Genomic DNA, 27180 nt, shown 5'->3' on the forward strand with positions numbered 1-27180 from the left:
GCAATATGACCCAGGAAAAACACAGCAATTTAATGTTTACCCCGTAGCGCTGTTATTATTATCTGCGCCGAATTATGTGCCCCCCCTCTTCTTTAAAACCCTCTCTTCTACCGTGGTATAAGCAGGGGAGAGTCCGGGGAGCTTCCTCTCAGCGGTGCTGTGGAGAAAAACATGGCGCTGGTGAGTGCTGAGGGAGAAGCCCCGCCCCCTCGGCAGCGGGCTTCAGTCCCGCTAAAAGTGTAAAATTGGCGGGGGCTCATGCATATATACAGTGTCCAGCTGTATATATGCTCTCTTTTGCCAAATAAGAGGTTTATATTGCTGCCCAGGGTGCCCCTCCCTGAGCCCTGCACCCTTACAGTGACTGCCGTTTGTGAGGTGTATGGGAGCAATGGCGCACAGCTGCAGTGCTGTGCGTTACCTCAGTGAAGATCAATGAAGTCTTCTGCCGCCTTTTGAAGCCTTCTTTCTTCTCATACTCACCCGGCTTCTTTCTTCTGGTTCTGTGAGGACGACGGCGGCGCGGCTCTGGGACGAACGTCCAGGGCGAACCTGTGTTCCGACTCCCTCTGGAGCTAATGGTGTCCAGTAGCCTAAGAAGCAGAGCCTATCATTTAAGTAGGTCGGCTTCTCTCCCCTCAGTCCCTCGATGCAGGGAGTCTGTTGCCAGCAGTACTCCCTGAAAATAAAAAACCTAACAAATATACTTTCTTAGCAGGAAACTCAGGAGAGCTCCCTGTAGTGCACCCATCTCCTCTAGGCACAGTCTCAAACTGAGGTCTGGAGGAGGGGCATAGAGGGAGGAGCCAGTGCACACCCAAAGTCTTTCTTAAAGTGCCCATGTCTCCTGCGGAGCCTGTCTATTCCCCATGGTCCTTACGGAGTCCCAGCATCCTCTAGGACGTTAGAGAAATGAAGTATAACATTTATAAAAAATCATACACCATCAAAAAAGAGCACAGGAGTCAAGTCTATCGCACTTTAAGTGATAGAAGAGTTAATGTGAGCACCCCTATACTGTATACTTTCTAAGTATGAGGGTGGTTGAATAAGTAGGGTAACAAGACTGTTCACAGTCTTTTTTTTTTCTCTTCTCTTTCTTCTTGCAGCGTACTTTGACCCCACTGTGTGCTATTACTGTAATGTGTACCTCCATTGGTTGCACACCATGACAGCAGTAACCTACGCAGTGCGCCCCACATGGCTGCCTCGGATGGTTCCTCCGTGGGCAGGGTGTGCTTCATTTGGATCTTTCCATGCAGGGTATAGCTTACTCCTACACACGTGTCAGTTTTCCCATACATGCATTTGGCCAATGTATGGCTCATTTCCCACTGTGTAGCCTTCGTAGTGCGCCCAACATGGCTGCCTCATCTGATGCGCTTGTGGATAGGATGAAAAATACATGGACCTGATGGTTTTGTTGGAACCCTACTCTGAATGTTAGGACGCTGCAATCTCCCCATTTTGTGTTATCTCTTCTAGGGGTGGACTATTCCACCCTAGGTAATCCTACGCAGTGCGCCTAAGATGGCTGCTTCACCTGGTACCTTGTAAGGGTGAAATACACAACCCTTGGAGGTTATTACCCAAAATGCCTACACCAATCATGCATTATGCTTTCTGTGTGCTCAAGGTTTTCTTTTATGTCTGTGTGGTTTATCTTTTGATATATTACTTAAATCTTCTGTATTATGTGCATTGTTTGAGTTCAAGTTGGCGCCGCAGATGGCTGCCTTGGTGCTGCTCTGCCAAGCAGCCTTCGTTTTTAATCTTTGCAGTGCTCTTTGTTAATTGTAGTGCTCTTTGTTACCTGCACTCCATTTTTGTTATTTATTTACTGTTATGCTAAGTTTTGTCTCCCTGTACTGTCCTATGTACGGCGCCGCGAAACACTTGTGGCGCCCTATAAATAAAATGTAATAATAATAATAATAATCTTACATGTATAATATGTATAATATGTCAATCTATCATCTGCAACCCGGTGGCTGCCCATCATAAAATGTGTGGACAAACAGAAGCACAACTCTGTCCACCACCACATAACTGACCCTAAGGATGACAGATTAGCACAATTCACTTAATTGAATCATTTTTGCTCAATAAGAAACTTTGGGCTTAAGGGTGCCGTGAAATAATGCTGGGACTATAGGGCGCCGTGATTCCAGAATGTTTGGGAACCACTGCTGTACCACATTTATATATGTATATAGTGTTGGCAAAGTGTAGTTCTTTAATACAGACATAAACACTGTAGCAATAAAACATACTATGTACAGTGTCGGACTGGAGCATGAAGGGTCTACCAGGGGAATACAGTGATAGGGGCACATGCTGAAGGCGTGTGGCAAGTAGCACAGGGGGTATGGTCAGCTTCCCCCCAGGGGCTTGGCCAGCCATTAGAGACAATGGCCCTTATTTATCAAGCCTTGGAGAGTGATAAATAGCACGGTGATAAAGTACCAACCAATCAGCTCCTAACTTCCATGTCACAGGCTGTGTTTGAAAAAACGAGTTTTATGGTAAGAACTTACCCTTGTTAAAACTCTTTCTGCGAGGTACACTGGGCTCCACAAGTCTGGACAATGGGGTGTAGAGTAGGATCTTGATCCGAGGTACCAACAGGCTCAAAGCTTTGACCTTCTTCCCAAGATGCATAGCGCCGCCTCCTATATCACCCCGCCTCCCAGCACAGGAGCTCAGTTTAGTTAACCAGCCAAATGCAGTAGCAGGAAAAGAGACGACAACGGTTAGTAGCCACATACACCACACTCTCACGACAAGAGAAGTGTCAGCGGCTAATGCCATATCAACCCAAAGAAGCTAAGTGCGTCAGGGTGGGCGCCTTGTGGAGCCCAGTGTACCTCGCAGAAAGAGTTTTAACAAGGGTAAGTTCTTACCATAAAACTCGTTTTCTGCTGCGGGGTACACTGGGCTCCACAAGTCTGGACAATGGGGATGTCCTAAAGCAGTTCCTTATGGGAGGGGACGCACTGTAGCGGGCACAAGAACCCGGCGTCCAAAGGAAGCATCCTGGGAAGCGGCAGTATCGAAGGCATAGAACCTTATCAACGTGTTCCCGGAGGACCACGTAGCCGCCTTGCACAATTGATCAAGGGTCGCACCACGTTGGGCCGCCCAAGAAGGTCCAACAGACCGAGTAGAATGGGCCGTAATGTGAACAGGAGCTGACAGACCAGCCTTCACATAAGCATGCGCAATCACCATTCTGATCCACCTGGCCAGGGTCTGCTTGTGAGCAGGCCAGCCACGTTTGTGAAATCCAAACAAAACAAAGAGAGAATCAGACTTTCGAATAGAAGCAGTTCTCTTCACATAGATACGGAGAGCCCGTACCACATCCAAAGACCGCTCTTTGGGAGACAAATCAGGAGAGACAAAAGCTGGAACCACAATCTCATGATTAAGGTGGAACGAAGAAACCACCTTAGGCAAATATCCGGGACGAGTCCTAAGAACCGCCCGGTCACGGTGAAAAATCAGATATGGGGAACTACAAGACAAGGCACCCAAATCCGACACTCTTCTAGCAGAGGCAATAACCAACAGAAACACCACCTTAAGGGAAAGCCACTTAAGGTCAGCTGAACCAAGAGGTTCAAATGGAGACTCTTGTAACGCCTCCAAAACCACCGACAAGTCCCAAGGAGCCACAGGCGGGACATAGGGAGGTTGGATACGCAACACACCCTGAGTGAAAGTATGAACATCAGGTAAAGTCGCAATTTCTCTCTGAAACCACACCGACAAGGCAGAAATATGAACCTTGAGGGAGGCCAGGCGCAGGCCTAAATCTAGGCCCTGCTGTAGAAAAGCCAAAAGTTTGGCTGTACTAAACTTGGAAGCGTCATAATGGTTAGATCCGCACCAAACAAAATAGGAATGCCAGACCCGATGGTAAATCCGAGCAAAGGCCGGTTTCCGGGCCCGCAACACAGTTTTAATGACCTCTTCAGAAAAACCCTTAGCTCTTAAGACGGAAGCTTCAAGAGCCACGCCGTCAAAGACAGCCGGGCTAGGTCCTGGTAGACACAGGGGCCCTGAACGAGGAGGTCTGGGTGTTGTGGAAGTAGAAGTGGACGCTCTGACGATAGGCCTTGCAGGTCTGAGAACCAGTGCCGTCTGGGCCACGCCGGAGCTATGAGAAGCAGATTTCCTTTTTCTTGCTTGAACTTCCGAATTACCCTGGGCAGGAGTGACACCGGAGGGAACACGTACGGCAGCCGAAACCTCCACTGCACTGCCAGCGCATCCACGAATGCTGCTTGAGGATCCCTTGTTCGTGCTCCGAAGACTGGAACCTTGTGATTGTGTCGAGACGCCATCAGATCCACATATTGAAGACCCCACCTTTCCACGAGGAGTTGAAACACTTCTGGATGGAGGCCCCACTCGCCGGCATGCACGTCCTGACGACTGAGAAAGTCCGCTTCCCAATTCAGGACTCCCGGAATGAATATTGCTGATATTGCCGGTAGATGGCGTTCTGCCCAACATAGAATCCGTGAGGCTTCCTTCATTGCCATACAGCTTCGAGTGCCGCCTTGATGATTTATGTAAGCCACTGTGGTGGCGTTGTCCGACTGTACTTGAACAGGACGGTTCTGAATCAAATGCTGGGCTAGGTTCAATGCATGGAAGACCGCCCGCAATTCCAGAATGTTGATCGAGAGGAGAGATTCCTCCTTGGTCCACCGACCCTGCAAGGAGTGCTGCTCCAGCACCGCGCCCCAACCTCTTAGACTGGCATCTGTCGTCAACAGGACCCAGTTGGATATCCAGAAGGTACGGCCTCTGCATAATTGTCGGTCCTGGAGCCACCAGAGCAGCGACAGACGGACCTCCGGAGTCAAAGAGATCATTTGAGATCTGATCCGGTGAGACAGGCCGTCCCACTTGGCTAGAATCAGCTTCTGGAGGGGGCGAGAATGGAATTGAGCATACTCCACCATGTCGAATGCTGATACCATGAGGCCCAGCACCTGCATTGCCGAATGTATCGACACTTGCAGACGAAAAAGGAAGCAACGAATCCTGTCCTGAAGTTTCAGGACTTTCTCCTGAGACAAGAACAACCTCTGGTTGTGAGTGTCCAACAGCGCTCCCAGATGCACCATGCTCTGAGCAGGGACCAGGGAGGATTTCTTCCAGTTGATGTGTCACCCGTGGGCTTGTAGAAACCGGACCGTCATATCCAGATGAAGCAGGAGAAGATCTGGGGAATTTGCCAGGATTAACAAGTCGTCCAGATACGGCAGTATCCTGACCCCTTGACGGCGGAGTACCAGTCAGCACCGCCATAACTTTGGTGAAGACTCGCGGAGACGTTGTTAAACCAAAGGGTAACGCCCAAAACTGGTAATGGAGGTTGCCAATAGTGAACCTCAGGTATTGTTGATGTGACACTGCTATAGGAATATGCAGGTAAGCATCCTGTATGTCCAGGGAGACCATGTAGTCCCCAGGTTCCAAGACCAGAACTATAGAGCGAAGGGTTTCCATACGGAACTTGGAAACTTTCACAAACTTGTTCAGTGCCTTGAGGTTGAGAATGGGCTGGGAGGACCCATTCGGTTTCGGGACTAGAAACAGCGGAGAATAGTACCCCCGGCCCCTCTGAGCAAGAGGCACCTGTACTACTACTCCTGTATCCAGGAGGGTCTGTACCACCGAATGCAGAGTGTTTGCCTTTGTCTGGTCCGACGGGACGTCTGTCTGGCAAAATCGATGAGGGGGTCGGTTTTTGAAGGCTATGGCGTAACCTCGAGTGACGACTTCCCGTACCCAGGCATCTGAAGTGGTCTTCAACCATTCCTGGGTATACCCTAGAAGCCGGCCCCCCACCCTGGGATCCCCAGGGGGAGGCCCGCCCCGTCATGCGGCAGGCTTATCGGTCTTGGCTGCTGGCTGACGGGCAGCCCAGGCTCTTTTGGGCTTCAGCTTACCAGGTTTGGAAGTGCGGGCCTGCTTATGGTACGCCTGACCTTTTGCTTTAACTGAAGGACGAAAGGGGCGAAAGGACGTGCCTTTGGCCTTCGACACAGAAGGAGCTGTATTAGGCAGACAGGCAGTTTTGGCAGTAGCCAAGTCAGCCACTATCTTATTTAAGTCCTCCCCAAACAGAATATCCCCCTTGAAAGGGAGTACCTCCAGGATTTTTCTAAATTCCAGATCTACAGACCAGGATCTCAGCCACAATATCCGGCGAGCCAGGACTGACGTAGTAGAGGCCTTGGCTGCTAGGATACCGGCATCAGAAGCCGCCTCTTTAATATAGTGAGAAGCTGTGACATTATATGACAAGCATTGTCTAGCATGGTAAGAGGAGATTTCAGCTTCTAACTCCAAGGTCCATGCTTCAATAGCCTCTGCCGCCCATGTAGCTGCAATAGTGGGCCTTTGTGCAGCACCCGTGAGGGTGTAAATCGCTTTTAGACAACCCTCGACACGTTTATCCGTAGGCTCTTTTAGAGACGTGACGGTAGTGACAGGTAGAGCTGAGGAAACCACCATCCTAGCCACATGTGAGTCTACTGGAGGAAGCGTTTCCCAATTCTAAGACAGCTCTGGCGCGAGGGGATAGTGAGCCAGCATCTTCTTTTGAGGCACAAACTTCGTACCCGGGCTTTGCCAGGGTTCCTGACGTATATCCACTAGGTGGTCAGAGTGAGGTAAAACTTGTTTAATCACCTTCTGACGCTTGAACCTATCTGGTTTCTTAGGAGGAACAGATGGCTCGAGATAATCTGCAGAATTAACTTAATAGCCTCCACAAGATCAGGAACATCCACATGTGAACTACCCTCCCCATCAGCCGTATCTGAGTCAGAACCTGTGGGATCAGTGTATGTGCTGTCTTCATCAGACGAGTTGTCAGTGACAGCAGTGGATTGTGAGGAGACGAGCGCTCGCTTAGAGGACCTCTTGGACTTAGGCGAGCGTTGGTCAGACTTTTTAGTAGTCAGGGACTGGTTCAACTTCTTTAATTGAGCAGATAAATCGTCCGCCCTCGGCAGGTTAGCTGCAGGGACCACATACGGTTGTACCGGCATTGGGGGTCCCATAGGGGGTGTTAGTTTATGAACTAGCATATGCAGAAGCGTGGAAAAAGCGGCCCACGGAGGGTCAGTATGTGCCTCCGTTGCCACAGTCCCACTGGGGGGCAAGGAGCCCCCAGAACCAGAGCCCACAGCTGCTATATTCTCCCCATATGTGCCTGTGGCTTCAGCAACACCAGCAGTGTGTTCCGCCCCAGAACCGTTACCCTCAGAAGCAGACATGATATAACTTGCAGTATGAGGTCACACAGTACAATTATTAGCAGCACTATATCCCTAAACCCAAACCCCTGCGCAGTGTAGGGTATCCGTTCAGATGGTCGACCATGTTATGTTCGACAGTCATTAGGTCGACCACTATTGGTCGACATTGACATGGTCGACATGGACACATGGTCGACACATGAAAATGGTCGACACGTGGAAGGTCGACACATGAAAAGGTCGACATGAGTTTTTTTACTTTTTTTCCTTTTGGGGAACTTTTCCATACTTTACGATCCACGTGGACTACGATTGGAACGGTGATCTGTGCCGAGCGAAGCAGTAGCCCCCGAAGCATGGCGAGTGAAGTGAGCCATGCGAGGGGACGCGGTGTACTAATTGGGGTTCCCAGTCACTTTACGCAAAAAACAACACCAAAAAAAGTAAAGAAATCCTCATGTCGACCTTTTCATGTGTCGACATTTCATGTGTCAACCATTTGCATGTGTCGACCATGTGTCCATGTCGACCATGTCATTGTCGACCAATAGTGGTCGACCTAATGACTGTCGACCATAACATGGTCGACCATTCATACCGGAACCGCAGTGTAGTCAGCACCAGCAGAGATAAAGGAGAGATATGGTGACTAAATCACAGAGAAAAATACGTAATACGGTATATCTTTGTGAAAATCCTATATTAAATAACACCTGACGCACCAAGCCCCATCAGGTTATAGAATATAGGGATAGAAAGTTGAGTGAAAGACACGAGATGGACACCACTCAGCTATCAATGCACACACAAATAGTCACAGTTTGTACAATGCAGAGGTTATTACAGACAATAATACTGCACTGGACTAGCTTACACAGCTATAAAGTCAATAGATATAACACTATACAGTAAGAAACTGGATGTATATCTCAGGGTAATTGTACTATAAACCCCTGACTAAATGCACTCTTTCTTACTAACACTGACTAAAAAGGCAGGTAGAATACTTAAGTGTCATGTAAAGTCACAGCACTGACAACCAGGCGGCTTTACATAGGAGGATTTGCCCAAGCAGTCCCAGGAACAGTGAGCTGAGGAGTAATGGCGCCGCAGACACTGACAGGGAGTGAGGAAAAGACAGAGATGCAGCTCTAGGGCAGGAACACTTGCTGGAAATGGCGCCCTGGGGCTGGGTGAGGGGCTTCAGGTCTAAGCCTTATCACCCTTGCTGGCAAAACCACGGGGTACTGTGGGCGATATTAAAATCGGTTTTAAGAGAAAACCTGACCTGCGCCCATGCCCTGGTGATCTAGTGGGATCGCCTGTATCCACAGTGTCCACCGCCAGCGCGCGCGGCCCGCCTCCCACTGACCGCGCCGGATCGCGATAAAGACCGGGTCCCGTGAGCGGGACCCACTTACCACCTCCCGAAGCGCGGCTACGAACTGGAGCCTCCGCTGTAGGTACCCGGCAACCAAGGCTCGGGAGTGTACAGCGCCGCTGGGGAGAGCTGGAGCTGCAGCAGAGAATGTCAGAATACATTTACCACCACTGCTGCCCTTGAAGTCTTCACTTTTTACCTCATAAAAAGCTTTTCTTAGGGCTGCCTGGAGCAGCCCCTCTGTTAAGTGCCTGCTTACTGCAGCACCAACTGACAAACTGAGCTCCTGTGCTGGGAGGCGGGGTGATATAGGAGGCAGCGCTATGCATCTTGGGAAGAAGGTCAAAGCTTTGAGCCTGTTGGTGCCTCGGATCAAGATCCTACTCTACACCCCATTGTCCAGACTTGTGGAGCCCAGTGTACACCGCAGCAGAAATGACAGTTAGGAGCGGGTTGGCTGGTCATTTATCACGGTGCTATTTATCACTCTCCAAGGTTTGATAAATCTGGGCCAATGTAACTGATCATTGAGTGCACAGCCTGGAACCTGACATCAGAAGAAGGAGGGTGGGATGTGTGTGTGTGTGTGTGTGTGTGTGTGTGTGTGTGTGTGTGTGTGTGTGTGTGTTGGGGGGAGGGGGGGGGACACAAGGGATTTCTCCTGTACCCCTATGGGTCAGTCCGTCCCTGACTATGTACAGGATGTACATATTTTTTCATACCTGCTTGATATAGTTCACCAGAGAGTCCTTGTTTTCCTCCCAGTAATTCTTCAGCAATTCCTCAGGTGGGAACTTCTCACAGCTCAGCTCCACAGTGATTTCAAAACAGTTACTGCTCAAATAATTGAAATCCTGCATACCTATAACGATAACATATTGTTTAACGGTGTTCATTGAAAAGTTATTACAAACCACAGCAGCATATTAAATATGTATAATCAGTTTTCTATTTAGGTGTGAGAACACGGAATGGTGAGAGCAGAAATAAAGAGATGCTGTGAAAAGGAATACATATACCGCTGCCCATCATTTAAATAATAGCCTCAATAATGACACTACTGAACATCCATATTGCATCTGACAAGGGCCCTCATTCCGAGTTGATCGCTCGCAAGGCGAATTTAGCAGAGTTGCTCAGGCTAAGCCTACGCCTACTGGGAGTGTATCTTAGCTTCTTAAAATTGCGACCGATGTATTCGCAATATTGCGATTACAAACTACTTAGCAGTTTCAGAGTAGCTTCAGACTTACTCGGCATCTGCGATCAGTTCAGTGCTTGTCGTTCCTGGTTTGACGTCATAAACACACCCAGCGTTCGCCCAGACACTCCCCCGTTTCTCCGGCCACTCCTGCGTTTTTTCCAGAAACGGTAGCGTTTTTATCCACACGCCCCGAAAACGCTGTGTTTCCGCCCAGTAACACCCATTTCCTGTCAATCACACTACGATCGCCGGAGCGATGAAAAAGCCGTGAGTAAAAATACTATCTCCATTGTAAAATTACTTGGCGCAGTCGCAGTGCGAATATTGCGCATGCGTACTAAGCGGAATTTCACTGCGATGCGATGAAAAATACCGAGCAAACGACTCGGAATGAGGGCCAAGATACTGTATATATATCAATTTCCATGTATTTGTGTGCATAGATTCCAAATATACCACCAGAAATTTTATATCACTTAAAGTTTTTCAGAGATTTGGAAAAACTGAAATTCGAAAATTAAAAGTATTTAATCACAGTAAGTGCTCGGCAAGACTCCTTTTTGCCTGTGCTACTGGGAATGCATCCTCATCTGTTATGTCACCAGAATCCCCCTCCTCATCTTCCTTACTGTCCTCCATGTGCTGCTCCTGGGGCAGAGATTTTGGGGTCTAGGCTGTAATAGTGGAACCTTCGTGCTCAAGGTACGACAATTTCATGTTTTAGAACAATATACTTCTTTGGCCACATTTAAAAAAAAAAAGAAAAATTCAGAGAGGGATATTCAATTGTTTGAAAAGTCAGTTGGGTGTCTGTTTTTTCCTATCTAATAGACAGGAAAAAAACAGACACCCAACTAACTTTTCAAACAATTGAATTCCACCCAATGTGTGTGTACTGATGGCAATGGTTTAATGCTGAATTTGCTGTTTAGCACAATATTAGTGAGCAACCATTTATTGATACCTTGAAGAGTAGTCTGAAAGCATTGTTACTCCAAAATGGTAACAAACTCCCTTCAGTGCCTCTGGTCTATACAGTGGACATGAATGAAACTTATGAAAGTATGGCTGTGTCGTTGGAGTGACTCAGGTATACGGATCATGGATGGAATCTTTGTTGCGATTTAAAGGTAGTTGCAATGCTGTTAGGTTTGCAAGATAAATTTACAAAGTACTGTTCAGACACCAAAAAAAATCACTATATCACAAAGAAGTGTCCATAGAGAAAAAACTATGCTGCTGGAGAGAAACACGTCAAGTACACTCCATTAGATCATTTTACCTCTGCTTCACATTAAGTTGGGCAGTGCAGTAAGAGTCTTCAGGGACAGCCCAGCATCTCCAGGGATGCTGGGCGTGCCCCCAGATCACACTGCACCCATGTTATTTTAATACTTACCTTTCCGGAGTACCACGACGGGTGCTGCAGCCACTCCCAAAATGGCCACCGCGCATTTGCAGTACAAAATTTGTCTCTGGACCATGGTGAGCGCCATATTCCTGGAGACCTGCGCAATCGGAGTAGACTCCTGCACAATGCCAAAGCCTACGGCGCCGTGGAGAGGAGGGGGCCCACCCCGAGTCTGCACACGGGCCCCTCCTCTCTTAAAACGCAAATGCCCCACAGTGATGTAGAATGGGGGCTTCCTGTGAGGCCCACACCCCCTTCATCATGCGTAGGGGGGCTATTGGCCGTACCGGATGTCACCGACATGGTGTTGCCACTGCTTACGGAATTCTAAATTGCTGGAATTTGAGTTTGCTGCTTGGTCCTCCTTCAAGGCTGCTATGCGTGGATTCTTAGGGAACAGAAAATAGGCCAACTACTGTATGCGTTCATCGTGAATGAACTTTTGGATCACTACAAGAATATGGGTTGAAGAATGTAAGTTAAAATTCAATTTTGACATTCTCATCCAGACCTTTTCCCTGACAACCTGGGTAGTATAAGTGATGAACAGGGGGATAGTATTCGCCAAGATATTCTGACGGAGCATTGTTACCAAGGGTGCTGGGACCCTGCAATAGATGGCGGACTAGTACTGGTTCCTTTTTAGAGAGACCAATAAGACACTGTACAAACAGAAAGCGTCAGCATCCAATTTCCCTAAAGCAAAGTGACTTTACATTTTATCTTTTACTAACAACTACATTACGGCTAATATGGATGTTAAGAGTTTCTGCAGTTACGTTTCTGCAGTTTTAAAGTGTTTCTGCAGCTTTATTAGTATATTATAAATGAATCCGATGAGAATATTTTAGTTGTATTAGGATTGATTGCAGGGGCATTTTAAGAGAAGAGGAGGCCCGTGTCCAGCCTCCTCCGTTTGGACACCCTCCTCTCTGCCGGCAGCGATGCAGTGCTGAGAGTCTGAGCTCTAGAGGGCTCAGACTCTACTGCGCATGCGTAGATCTCCGCGAAAATGTTGCAGCGCCCATTTTCCCAGTGATTTCTCTAGTGCACATGCGCAGAACTCCGTGAAAATGGCCACATCGTCATTTTTACAGGGTTCTTACAGCGCCGGTGACATCGCCTTGGGACTCCGGAGGGGTGAGTATTAAAAAAATGGGTGCAGCGTGTGCGGTGTGGGCCCACCCTGGACTTAGGGGCCCACACTGCCCTGGACTTAGGGGCCCACACTGCACCCATTATACAGTAGATACCGCAGTGATTAGCTGAAAGTTTTACTTACGGTTCCTTACTTTTTTCAGATACAGTATAGCCATTACTGCTTTTATTATTTGTGTGTATCTAATAAATGTGACATGATAGAAAAAAATCTGATTTTCCCACAGAATTCAGCATCCCTAAATTAGGCGAAAACACATATTTACATTCCAAATGCAGATAAATTTTTTTTAAATTGTTGAGTAGTGTTATTTTAAACATATCTTCCAAACAGATAATTTACTATCAGCAGCAAGTTTAGATACTGAGGGACTAATTCACTAGGAGCTGTAGTTATACAACTCATTCCACCAACATAGGGAGCCGCCCAACACAGGGCAAGGCTGCCCAGCATGCCGGGTCCTGCCCCCCCTCACAAGAATGGCAGCACTTCACTACACAGCGAAGCGCTCGCATGTTTAGGGTAGCCCCCTGCCTACGCATCCTAGCTGTGAAGGCAGTCACTGGGCTGCCATGTTGTGGTTCACCTGTGTTTTCCGCCACAACACCGCCCCAACGATGTCAATCAGGCAGAGGCGTTCGCATAAGTGAGATGCTGTTGCATCTCACTGTGTGCGCATGCGCAGTGTGGCTCCTGCGTGTGCACACACTGCACAAGGGCTTCAGTATGCGAACGCCCATACTGAATTAGGCCCTGAGTGCAAAATTTGCTCCTGGAAAAGATAGAACAATGGTGAGTAAAAAAAAATGCCCAACTTTTTTAAAGTTGTGAGGGACTGAATCAGATGTGGATGGAAGAGATATTTGCTGCTGCTTATGTGGAAGCAGCACTGATAGCACTAATATGGTAATGCAGCAGGAGGCGTCACGCTTCCTGCTTGCATTAGTGATCCGATATGCGTCCTAAAATGCAGCATCGGATCACCTGCTACACCATCAGCTGGCTATGTGACCCATGGGGTCGTGCAAGCCAGCCACTGCAGATCCAACAAAGAGGCCAGGAAATCTCTGTCTTCTGATGGAAATCCTGGCCTCCCCACTCCCCCACAATGGTGGAAACACAACTCCATCTTGGAAAAAGGAGACGGTCACCACCTCTGATGTCGCAGACTGGTACTGCACATGCGCAGTATGAGTCCAGTGCATGCGCAAAGTACAGATGTTCACAGCTCTGTGCCACACTTCCAACCACATCTGAAATAGCACTAACATGGTAATGAGGCGTCACCCTTCTGCATGCTTTACTAATCCAAACTGAGCCCTAGGATGCAGTATCGAATCAACTGTGACACCATCAGCCGGCTGTGTGACCCTTATGGTTGCGCAAGCTGGCCGCCGCAGCCACAGCAAAGGAAAATCAGTCATCAGACTGTCAATCACTAATAGTCCGATGCAGTAGAGCGACTGCTGTCACAGACCCGTACTGCACATGCGCAGTACGGGTCTGTCGCATGCGCAAAGAACCGAGCATCAGTACTTTGCAGCATACACTGCTACTCCAACCACATCAGAATTAGTCCCATGGTGTGTTGGGAGTACAGTGTAGTAGTAACAATTATGGGTTGTGAGTGTTACTGAGGGACAACAGATGGCGCTGTAACTAAAACTTTATTTGTAATCCTCAATACTATGTTATGATATTTTACAGTTTCTGGTCTCAGTAAAGAAAATACCACAATCTTCCCCAACCATACTGATTGCTGAACAGAGTGGTACTGTGTATTCTGCAACAAAAGACACAACCCAACTCTAAAATCCAGTGTAAACATAGAGCCTCCCAGGTAGTGCGTGCAGCATGCAGTATTTTTAAACTGATTGCATTGCACTCCTTGCTAACCAACATAGGGGGTAATTTACACTGCATCGCTGCAGTGGCAGCGATCGCAGTCTGAATTTTTTTGTGGAGTGCGCTCGCACAGCAGGCAACCCCGGGAGCACAGTGAGATGCTAAAAGCATCTCAGAGCTGCGATCACTCTGCCTAATTGGCAGGGGCGTGCCAACGTTGTGCTAGAATGCCGTCAGTGAAGCGCGGTCCGGACAATGCAGACGTGCCCGGACCACAGGGGAGGGGGGGGGGGGGGGGGGGGGGGGGTGACGTCACACGTGGCCGCTGCGACCCAGGATGCGGCGGGTAGCTCCCTGCCAGAACGCAGGAGCTGTGCAGGCAGGCAGCGAGCTACTCGCCGGGTGCAAAAGCATCGCTGCCATGCAATGCTTTTGCACCAGTGCGGGGAGGGGGGCAGAGCCAGACATGCGGGGCGGACTAGCCCTGTCCTGGGCGTCCCCCCGCATGTCTGAGAAAATTATCGTAGATGTTCTAAATTTAGCATATCTACGATCAGATCTGAATTAGGCCCATAGTGTGTTGGAATATAGCAACAGTTGCAGACTGACTGTAGATGGCGCTGTATCTTAGTTCTTTCGCTGCTAGTGATAATCGGGGACTTGTGGAATGTGCATAACTACATTTCAGACGATGACAACCCGGAAGGGCCCCTTTTAAAAACAAAACAAAACACTGACCTTCTACCTACCAGTACTGATCACTGTCTGAGTTGCAGACCGCCATCAGGGCAGTCACCATACATGTTATGTGAAGTATTTGTCCCGGTATTAGATATCAAAATTAAGTAGAACTTTATTCCAAATCTGGCACATATCAGCTTTTATTTTAACCCTTAAACCCTTAAAATTCATACAAGCACCAATGTGTAGACAATTTATTATAAATTGTTCATCGTTGTCACAGGGTGAGTGCTGCATACCCTCCAACATTTTACACATAGAAATCGGTACAAATTAGGAAAGGGGCGTGGCCACACCCCCTTTCCTATACTTTCAATGGAAGTTTGGAGAGTCAACAATAGGTACAGACCATAAAAAAGGTACTGTACCTGCCAAACAGGTACAGCTGGAGGGTATGGCACTAGAAATATTACTGTTTGCTTTCTACCTCATACTATTAGGGAAGGAGAATCTCTATCTGTTTCCATAGCAGCTACCAGTGGTCTGTGATAAGCGCAGCCTATACATTTTTTAACTATATGAAGATGTCAGTTATGTAAAAGCAATTGTGATTGAGCCCCGTTATTGCTGTTGATTTAAGAAAACTGATTTACAAGTAAAACTTGCCTCCAGGAACACTGTACCAAGCAGCACCATTTGTGGTCCCATCAACAAAACTGCTCTCATCATCGTTCTTGCGACATGGTGTCCAGTTTGGGTCAGACATGGCTGGGTTGAGAGAAGAATATGAACGGGCCAGGCTTTGGAAAATGCTGTCATCAGGACAAGCACTGTATTCATGAGCGCTGCCTGCAGGAAGAAGGAATACATTTGATTAACTCTATAAAGTATTAGAATAACAAGTCTTCAACAAATAGTAACCAGACAATAGCAACATAAAATATTGGGCGTGATTCAGAGCTGATGTGCTAAAAATAACACATCTACGATCACAATCTCTGACATGCAGGGGGACGCCAGCATGTTAAGCCCTACTCCCCGAACCACCCCGAAGAGATGCAAAAGCATTGCATGGCGGCGATGCTTCCGCAGCTGGCGAGTAGCTCCCTGGCAGCTACCCGGCATGTTCTGGGTCGCAGCGGCTGCATGTGACGTCACCCAGCCACCGCGGCCCACCCCACAACGGTCCGGACATGCCTGTGTTGTCTGGACCTTGCCCCCCAGCCACATTCAAATGTTGCTGACATGCCCCATCCCGCCCTGTGACCATCTGTCAATCAGGCTTTTGCATCTCACTGTGTGCGCACACGCAGTGTGGCCTCTGCGCATGCGCACTTCACATAGGGCTTCGGAGTGCGATTGCTGTCATTGCAGTGATCAGCACTGGATTAGGCCCATTGTCCACAAGTGTAATATTACAGTAAGGACTTAGCAATAACAGAACAGCTATTGTGGCAGTGGAGAGGTCATTCTTGTTAAACAAGCTTACCTATGCCAAGGAAGAGGAATCATATGGCTGTAACGGGTTACTGCCAGTGATAGAACTGTTATCAGGCAGGGGATACTGCGGCCAGTGATAGCACTGTTATCAGGCAGGGGTTACTGCCAGTGATGGCACGGTTATCAGGCAAAGGTTACTAGCCAGTGATGGCACTGTTATCAGGCAGGAGTTACTAGCCAGTGATGGCACTGTTGTCAGGCAGGAGTTACTGCTGCCAGTGATAGCACTGTTATCAGGCAGGGGTTACTGCCAGTGATAGCACTGTTATCACGCAGGGGTTACTGCCAGTGATAGCACTGTTATCACGCAGGGGTTACTGCCAGTGATGGCACTGTTATCAGGCAGGAGTTACTAGCCAGTGATGGCACTGTTGTCAGGCAGGAGTTACTGCTGCCAGTGATAGCACTGTTATCAGGCAGGGGTTACTGACAGTGATGGCACTGTTATCAGGCAGGAGTTACTGCCAGTGACAGCACTGTTACCAACAGCGTTAACCCTTTCATGGATTTTGCTAAGTGAGAAAAAGTCCTATTACCAGCAAAATCACCAATTTGTACTAATAGGATTTTTCAGTTTTCAGACACTGGCCTGTATATATGTTAGGGTATTTATTTACTGAGATAACAGGGGTACAAATACTTATGCAAGCTGCATATTACATTGTTATACTGTACATAACATATTTGCTGATGTGTCTCCTGTTTAATCACAACGTTTCCATGTAATATTGTATACCTAGAGGACAGGGGCAGCACAGTGTATCGCCGGAGCCAGAGCAAAATTGGGGCAATGGTTTTAGCCTCCTGTGACCAGCGCCCAAAATGCATGAAAGCAGTGCAGAGGGCATCAGGGGCTAGGTCATTCCTCACCCACTTCCATGCTGCACCAATTGTAGTTCTCCCTGTGGGTCCATCGATCCCATGTAATCTAATCCCTCTGAAACTGCCTGTGTAGCATTATTTATACTAGAGACTTTCATATACTTGCATTAAGGTAAAAAAAATAATAAAATTATTTGATCTTTCAAAATGTAAAACAAAATAGGATTTTGGTACTTACCGGTAAATCCTTTTCTCCTAGTCGGTAGAGGATGCTGGGGACTCCAAAAGGACCATGGGGTATAAACGGGAACCGCAGGAGCTTGGGCACACTGAAAAGACGTAAGACTGGGTGTGAACTGGCTCCTCCCTCTATGCCCCTTCTCCAGACCTCAGTTATAGGAACTGTGCCCAGGAGAGACGGACATTTCGAGGAAAGGAATTTTGTGTAAACTAAGGGCTACAAACATACCAGCCCACACCACAACCATACCGTACAACCAGAGTAACAGTAAACCAGATAACAGTATGAAAAAACAACAGCAACAAGCTGAAACCAGAAATACACAACCCGTGTATAAACTAAGTGAACCGACAAGAGAACACCGCAAGAAACAGTCCGCACTGGGATGGGCGCCCAGCATCCTCTACGGACTAGGAGAAAAGGATTTACCGGTAAGTACTAAAATCCTATTTTCTCTTACATCCTAGAGGATGCTGGGGACTCCAAAAGGACCATGGGGTTTATACCAAAGCTCCAGACCGGGCGGGAGAGTGCGGACGACTCTGCAGCACCGACTGAGCAAACTCAAGGTCCTCATCAGCCAGGGTATCAAACTTATAGAACTTGGCAAAAGTGTTTGAACCCGACCAAGTAGCCGCTCGACAAAGCTGTAAAGCAGAGACGCCCCGGGCAGCCGCCCAAGACGAGCCCACCTTCCTGGTAGAATGGGCTTTAACCGACTTCGGCACCAGTAATCCGGCCGAAGAATGAGCCTGCTGAATCGTACTACAAATCCAGCGTGCAATAGTCTGTTTTGAAGCAGGATGACCAATCTTGTTGGAAGCGTACAGGACAAACAGTGCCTCAGTTTTCCTGGCAACCGCCGTACGGGCGACGTAGATCTTCAACGCCCTCACTACATCCAGAGACCTTGGAACTGCCCCAGCATCCCTGGCCACCGGTACCACAATAGGTTGATTAATGTGAAACGAGGAGAGCACGTTTGGTAAAAATTGTTGACGAGTCCTCAATTCTGCCCTATCCGAATGAAAGACCAAGTACGGACTTTTATGAGATAAGGCCGCCAACTCAGACACCTGCCTGGCAGAAGCCAGTGCCAACAACATGACTACCTTCCAGGTGAGAAACTTCAACTCAACCTTACGCAAAGGCTCAAACCAGGAAGACATGAGAAACTGTAAGACCACGTCCAGATCCCATGGGGCCACAGGAGGCACAAACGGAGGAATGATATGCAAAACTCCTTTCACGAACGTCTGAACCTCTGGGAGGGCAGCCAGTTCTCTTTGAAAGAAAATAGACAATGCCGAAATCTGCACCTTGATGTAGCCCAACTTCAGGCCTGCATCCACACCAGCCTGCAAAAAGTGGAGAAAACGCCCCAAATTAAATTCTTCCGCAGGAGCCTTTTTAAACTCACACCAGGAAACATACTTCTTCCAAATACGGTGATAATGCTTCGCCGTAACCTCCTTCCTAGCCCTGAGGAGAGTAGGTATGACCTCTCCTGGAATACTTTTACGAGCTAAGATCTGGCACTCAACTTCCATGCCGTCAAACGCAGCCGCGGTAAGTTTGGAAACACGCATGGACCCTGCAACAACAGGTCCTCTCTTAGAGGCAGCGGCCAAGGATCTTCCACTAGTAATTCCTGAAGATCCGGATACCAGGCCCTTCTTGGCCAATCTGGAACTACGAGAATCGCCTGAACCCTTGCTCGCCGAATGATCCCCAGCACCTTTGGAATGAGAGGAAGTGGAGGGAACACATACACCGACTTGAACACCCACGGAGACACCAGGGCATCCACCGCACTGGCTTGGGGGTCCCTTGACCTGGAACAATACCTCGGAAGCTTCTTGTTGAGACGAGACGCCATCATGTCTATCAGAGGGAGTCCCCAACGCTTTGTCACTTCTGCAAACACCTCTTGATGAAGAGCCCACTCTCCCGGATGGAGATCGTGTCTGCTGAGGAAGTCTGCTTCCCAGTTGTCTACTCCCGGAAGGAAGACTGCTGACAGGGCGCTCAGGTGTTGTTCCGCCCAGCGAAGGATTCTTGTGGCCTCCGCCATTGCCGCTCTGCTCCTTGTGCCGCCTTGACGGTTGATATGTGCCACCGCTGTGATGTTGTCTGACTGTACCAGCACAGGTCGACCCTGAAGAAGGCTTCTTGCCTGTAGCAGGCCGTTGTAAATGGCTTTTAACTCGAGAACATTTATGTGGAGACCCGCTTCCTGGAACGACCATCTCCCCTGGAAGTTTCTGCCTTGAGTGACTGCACCCCAGCCCCGGAGACTCGCATCTGTCGTCAGAAGTACCCAATCCAGGATACCGAATCGGCGTCCCTCTAGGAGGTGAGTCCCTTGTAGCCACACAGGAGGGAAATTCTGGCTCTGGGAGATAGACTTATCTTCCAGTGCATGTGCAGGTGAGACCCGGACCATTTGCTCAGCAAGTCCCACTGAAACACCCGGGCATGATACCTGCCGAACGGAATGGCTTTGTACGTCGCCACCATCTTCCCCAGAACGCGCGTACATTGATGGATGGACACAGTCTTCGGCTTCAGAAGTTCCCTGACCAACAACTGCAGTTCTAGAGCCTATTCTTGTGGAAGAAAAACTCTGTAACTCCGTGTCGAGAATCATGCCCAGAAAAGACAGCCGGGTGGTCGGAATCAACTGAGATTTTGGTAAGTTTAGCAGCCAATCGTGCTGCCGAAGCACCGACAGCACCAAGTCCACACTCCTTAGCAACCTTTCCTTGGACCTTGCCTTTATCAGGAGATTGTCCAAGTACGGGATAATTGAAACCCCCTGCTTGCGAAGGAGAACCATCATTTCTACCATGACCTTGGTGAGCACTCTCGGGGCCGTGGAAAGGCCAAACGGCAACGTTTGAAATTGGTAATGAGAGTCCTTTATCGCAAACCTGAGGAAGGCCTGATGCGAAGGAAATACCGGGACGTGTAAGTAGGCATCCTTTATGTCGACTGACGCCATACAATCCCCCCCTTCTAGGCTGGAAATCACAGCTCAAAGAGATTCCATCTTGAACTTGAAAACTTTTAAGTATGGATTGAGGGATTTTAGATTCAGAATCGGTCTGACCGAACCGTCCGGTTTCGGGACCACAAATAGGCTCGAGTAGAACCCCTCCCCCTGTTGTGACGGTGGAACTGGAACAATGACCTTCTGTTGACACAATTTTTGTATTGCTGCCAACACCAGCTCCCTGTCCGGAAGAGACGCTGGTAAGGGGGAAACGAAGAACCGGTGAGGGGGCACCTCCCGAAACTCCAGCTTGTATCCCTGAGATACAATCTCTAGGACCCAAGGACCGAGGCCTGAATGAACCCAGACCTGACTGAAGACTCGGAGACGGCCCCCCACCGGTCCGGACTCCCCCAGGGAAGCCCCAACGTCATGCGGTGGACTTGGTCCTGGGCGCCTGACACGGCAGGCGACTTCCTACCCCTTCCTTTACCCTTTGAAGCGAGGAAGGACGAACCCTTTCCACGCCTGTATTTATTAGGACGAAAGGACTGCATCTGCTGATGTGGTGCCTTTTTGTGCTGTGTGGGAACATAGGGAAGAAAAGAGGACTTACCCGCCATCGCGGTAGAGACCAGGTCCGCCAAGCCGTCCCCAAACAAGACATTACCTTTGAAGGGTAAAGCTTCCATAGCTCTCTTGGAGTCGGCATCAGCATTCCATTGATGGATCCACAACGCCCTCCTTGCCGAAATTGACATGGCATTGGCTCTTGATCCCAAGAGACAAACATCCCTCGCTGCATCCTTCAGGTAATCTGCAGCGTCCTTGATATAACCAAGAGTCAGAAGAACATTATCTTTATCAAGGGTATCCATGTCAGTAGCTAAATTCTCGGCCCATTTAGCAATAGCACTACTCACCCACACCGACGCCACTGCAGGTCTGAGCAATGCGCCTGTATTAGCGAAAATGGACTTCAGAGACGTCTCCAGCTTGCGATCCGCCGGATCCTTGAGAGCTGCCGTGTCCGGAGACGGAAGCGCCACCTTCTTAGACAAACGAGATAGAGCTTTGTCAACATTTGGAGACGACTCCCATTTTTCCCTATCATCAGAGGGGAAAGGATACGCCATGAAAATCCTCTTGGGAATCTGCCACCTCTTATCCGGTGACTCCCAAGCCTTTTCACAAAGAGTATTCATTTCATGAGAGGAGGGAAATTTCACTTCAGGTTTTTTCCCTTTGAACAAACAAATCCTTGTTTCCTGCACCGCAGGTTCATCAGAAATGTGTAAAACATCCTTTATAGCCACAATCATGTACTGAATACTCTTCACTAAACGCGGATGCAAAGCCGCCTCAGAAAAATCGACCTCAGAGTCAGAGTCCGAGTCGGTATCAGTATCTGCCACCTGAGTAAACGGCCGCTTCTGCGAGCCCGATGGGGTCTGTACCTGAGATAAAGCCTCCTCTATGGACTTCTTCCACACCTGCGTCTGTGACTCAGACTTATCTAACCTCTTTGATAACGAAGCTACATTCGTATTGATTGTAGTTAACGTTAGTAAATCAGGTGTCGGCTGCGCCGACAGACCCAAAGCCAGACCCACAACTTCACCCCCCACAACCTCCTCCGGTGAATCACATTCAGCCTCAGACATGTCGACACGTTCGATCGACACAGCAACACACACTCAGAATGTCTCAGCTAGGGGATAGGCCTACAGTGAAGCACCAGAGAGAGACCCAGAGGGAGTATGCCAGCTCACACCCCAGCGCCTATATATCCCTATAGGGGATATATATGACCAGCGCTGCTTAGCAACTAAATAATGCACCACATTGCCCCTCTCCCCCCCCCCCCCCCCCTGAGAAATCTCCCCGTCACCTGCGGGGAGTGATGGAGGTCCGGCCCAGCGTCTTCTTTCAGCCGCGTGGAGGAGAGAAGATGGCGCCGTGAGCTGCGCGGTAAGCTCCGCCCCTTCCCAGCGGGCTTCAGCGCGCCCAATTTGAAAATGCCGGCAGGGGGCCGAGGAACGGTGCCGAGGCACCGACAGTGCTTCTGCCGGCTACCCACCCCAGTGACCTGATGCCCAGGGCGCCCCCCCCCAGCGCCCTGCACCCTGTGAGTGCCGTCAGTGATGTGTGTGGGAGCATGGAGCGCAGTGTCCCCGCTGCGCTGTACCTGGTCACCGAAGTCTTCTGCCGTCCTGAAGTCTTCTGATCTTCTCATACTCACCCGACTTCTTTCTTCTGGCTTCTGTGAGGGGGTGACGGCGTGGCTCCGGGAACAAGCAGCTAGGCGCACCAAGTGATCGAACCCTCTGGAGCTAATGGTGTCCAGTAGCCGAGAAGCAGAGCCCTTAAACTAAGAAGAAGTAGGTCTGCTTCTCTCCCCTCACTCCCACGCTGCAGGGAGCCTGTAGCCAGCAGGTCTCCCTGAAAATAAAAAACCTAACAAAAGTCTTTTCCAGAGAAACTCAGTAGAGCTCCCCTGTGAGTGTCCAGTCAGTCCTGGGCACAAAGTCTAACTGAGGTCTGGAGGAGGGGCATTGAGGGAGGAGCCAGTTCACACCCAGTCTTAAGTCTTTTCAGTGTGCCCAAGCTCCTGCGGATCCCGTCTATACCCCATGGTCCTTTTGGAGTCCCCAGCATCCTCTAGGACGTAAGAGAAATTAACTTAAGGCCTGATTCAGAGATGGACGTAGTTCGTACAGCAGCTGCACTGTTGGTAAATATGCAAAAGCAGCAGGAGGAGTCTTGTGTAAGCATCAGATCACCTGCGTTCATATCAGCCATCTGCGTAACACTTAGAATGGCTGTCTGTCTATGCTGCAGGGGCCAGTAAAGCTGCATTCAAGGACACAGCCACTTGCCTACACCCAAATAATGGGGCAACATGACCCCATTTTCGGGAACGTTGCCCAGCTTCTTCTACCCCTGCCCCCAAACACTGGCAGCCTGTCAATCAGGCTGTGGCTTGGGGGCACTGTGTGCGAGGACTCAGGACCTGTTCTCCACATACGCAGCCGCCCCACCACAGGATATGTATGTACACCATCAGGTTTATGTACTGTACCTCAGGCCCGTAGTTTCAGGACACATTTGTTTGCATTAGGACAGGACCACATCACACAACACAATTATGCTTGGTTTCTGTTATAAAATCAGAAAAGCAATAATTGTTGTTATACAGGTTGAGTATCCCTTATCCAAAATGCTTGGGACCAGAGGTATTTTGGATATCGGATTTTTCCGTATTTTGGAATAATTGCATACCATAATGAGATATCATGGCAATGGGACCTAAATCTAAGCACAGAATGCATTTATGTTTTATATGCACCTTATACACACAGCCTGAAGGTAATTTTAGCCAATATTTTTTATAACTTTGTGCATTAAATAAAGTGTGTCTACATTCACACAATTCATTTATGTTTCATATACACCTTATATACACAGTCTGAAGGTCATTTAATACAACATTTTTAATAACTGTGTGTATTAAACAAAGTTTGTGTACATTGAGCCATCAGAAAACAAAAGTTTCACTATCTCACTCTTGCTCAAAAAAGTCCGTATTTCGGAATATTCCGTATTTCGGATATTTGGATATGGGATACTCAACCTGTACAATTATTTTTTTTGCTCAAGTGAAAACTAAACAATGTAAAACATTATAGAATATGTAACCTATAACATGATAATTTTTCCATTAATATGTTTACCATATGTCCTTGGTAATGTGTGATATCATGTACTGATGCATTCTTCATGTACTACCTTATACTGAAATACTATGAGTAACATACGGAAATAATCAGCTGTTCACCACATGCTGCAGCTGGTTTGTGTCAGTTTGCAGGGGTGTTTTCTCTTTTGTATCCTTATACAGATCCAATAGCTTAATAGTTACAGATGTTCTCGCTACATTGTATCTTGATTTATAGGATAGATCTTTTTACACGTTATCATGAGACACACATTTACATAGTAGGTGGCTATCCGTTTAATTTTCCCGCTGTCGGGATCCTGGCGGTCAGGATACCGACGTCGGAATCCCACCAGCCAGCAATGCTGCCAGCCGGAATACCGGCGCTATAGGACTATTCCCACTCGTGGGTGTCCATGACACCCAAGGGGACTCTTTGCGCTCGCCCCTCTGCCGGCACACTGGCGGCCGGGATGCCTCTGTCGGTATACTTAGAGCCGGCATCCCAGAGACCGGAAAATCATACTGAATCCGGCTATTCACCTCTTTGGTGATGTTTCTTAAGATTAGAGAAGTTCATAATTCATATATTAGGAAACTGCTGAAAGGATATAGCAAAACATATTGAAATTAATCTGGGATTCTGTACATCCCAACTGAAAAGCACAAAGATATAAATCATGTTTAAGTATGTAAATAAAAGTCTAATTACAAAGCTATAACATATTCTATTATTCATTTATAAAAATATGCATGTACTGTTAAATTGCTTATCAGAAGAAAATAAATATTTTATGTATTATGCTCATGATGAGGAATTGTACGTAACAGACATGTTTGGCTCAGACTTTATGTTTTTGCCTCCTTAAGCTTAGAAGGGAAACGGGGTAGAGGGAGGGGGTACAGTAAGGGTTCGTCCATGTAAATCTGGATCATAACAAAGGGCTAAATGTAATAGGTTGCAAGAAGCCGGAGGTGTGGAAATTCATGCGAGAATGCAATCTCAGAAGTGGCAATCATTTACAAGGCAAAACCAACCTGGCTTTGTCTTTTAAATGATTTCCGCTTTACAAAATCCGGGCATTCTTGCACGAAGCCCGGAACCTCTGGTTTCTCACACCTTATTACATTTAACCCAAAGACTATATATAGTGCCTGTAAAGAGGTGGGTCATTTACAGTTGCTCAATCCCTGGTGCAATATATACACTAATGATGATATTGATCAGCAGCCGCTTCTTATTGGCTGAGCGCATCTTAATCATTTCCATTGATACTATCACTATTAGTAGTGCGGCTGCTGTGAACAATTTGCAATATTAAATTGATATTTGCATCGGTCTATGGCAAAAAAACAAATTCCCATTCTGTTTTTTAGAGGTGGACAACAAATGTTGGTATTTAATTTAAGAAGCAATTTTATTCTGTATTTGCATCTGTGTTCGATTGTTTTTTACATATTACATTTATTAATAGCACAGACACAGGCAGACTTATTTATATGATACTTCAGTAACTAAATTTCAGTCACACCTACTGGGGTGTGACGTGTTTTCACGTAGGCCAAATACTTCTTTTTGGAGGTGTATCTTTTGCACCCAGTGTAGCTAACCAGGTGCAGATACAGTTACAGGTTAATAATGTGCAAATGTACTGTAGAATAACTCGTAGTCCAGTCCAACATTTGCGTTCATTGTCTAACTTTCTGTATGTGGATCCTAATCAGAATGTGTCCTGAGCAGATACATACAGTATCATTTACATGATCAGCACTCATCACGCCATTCGTGTCAAACCATGGTGCACTACCATTGGCACACAGTGGATGGGACGGAATTAAAGTACATAATATGCTTGCACCCATGCCCAAACAACGGTCACATTTTGTACTGAGCATTTGCCACAGAAAATTGTGTGTACTAGGAAGACCTCTCGCTCACTGGTAACACTGTATAATGCCTGACACTATTAATGCTATAAATCTAGAAGGAGTATAAAACCGGCACCGGACGTTAAGTATTATTTCAGTCAGTAAGGAGTGCTGGTATACTGCTTTGCTATATTCTGCAAATGGTGCTTGGACTGTTCGTCAGGGCACCCTCTACATTTTCAGGCTACTTGAGCTGCGTCTTGCATCACTTGTGAGCCTTGAGTGCCGCCGACTGCATTCTATGTTTTGGGAGCAGCATTCCTTCTGTTACCTATGGAGGGCATATATACTGCCTTGCTATATACACTGCTCAAAAAAATAAAGGGAACACTAAAATAACACATCCTAGATCTGAATTAATGAAATATTCTTATTAAATACTTTGTTCTTTACATAGTTGAATGTGCTGACAACAAAATCACACAAAAATTATCAATGGAAATCAAATTTATTAACCAATGGAGGTCTGGATTTGGAGTCACACTCAAAATTAAAGTGGAAAAACACACTACAGGCTGATCCAACTTTGATGTAATGTCCTTATAACAAGTCAAAATGAGGCTCAGTAGTGTGTGTGGCCTCCACGTGCCTGTATGACCTCCCTACAATGCCTGGGCATGCTCTTGATGAGGTGGCAGATGGTCTCCTGAGGGATCTCCTCCCTGACCTGTACTAAAGTATCCGCCAACTCCTGGACAGTCTGTGGTGCAACGTGGCGTTGGTGGATGGAGCGAGACATGATGTCCCAGATGTGCTCAATTGGATTCAGGTCTGGGGAACGGGCGGGCCAGTCCATAGCATCAATGCCTTCGTCTTGCAGGAACTGCTGACACACTCCAGCCACATGAGGTCTAGCATTGTCTTGCATTAGGAGGAACCCAGGGCCAACCGCACCAGCATATGGTCTCTCAAGAGGTCTGAGGATCTCATCTCGGTACCTAATGGCAGTCAGGCTACCTTTGGCGAGCACATGGAGGGCTGTGCGGCCCCCCAAAGAAATACCACCCC

At 47.9% G+C, this 27180-nt stretch overlaps 1 protein-coding gene across 1 annotated transcript in view; it reads right to left on the bottom strand.

Moving 5' to 3' along the window:
• CPE (carboxypeptidase E) overlaps positions 1–27180 on the bottom strand; it is a 168900-nt gene that overhangs the window by 16480 nt on the left and 125240 nt on the right. The window contains exons 5-6 of the mRNA XM_063920429.1: positions 15634–15816; positions 9390–9529 (exon numbers count right to left, since the gene is read on the bottom strand). Coding sequence (XP_063776499.1) covers positions 9390–9529; positions 15634–15816 — 323 coding nt within the window. The remainder of the gene's footprint in view (positions 1–9389; positions 9530–15633; positions 15817–27180) is intronic.

Source organism: Pseudophryne corroboree, chromosome 1 (assembly GCF_028390025.1).
Source record: "Pseudophryne corroboree isolate aPseCor3 chromosome 1, aPseCor3.hap2, whole genome shotgun sequence".
In the NCBI taxonomy this organism is placed as follows: Eukaryota; Metazoa; Chordata; class Amphibia; order Anura; family Myobatrachidae; genus Pseudophryne; species Pseudophryne corroboree.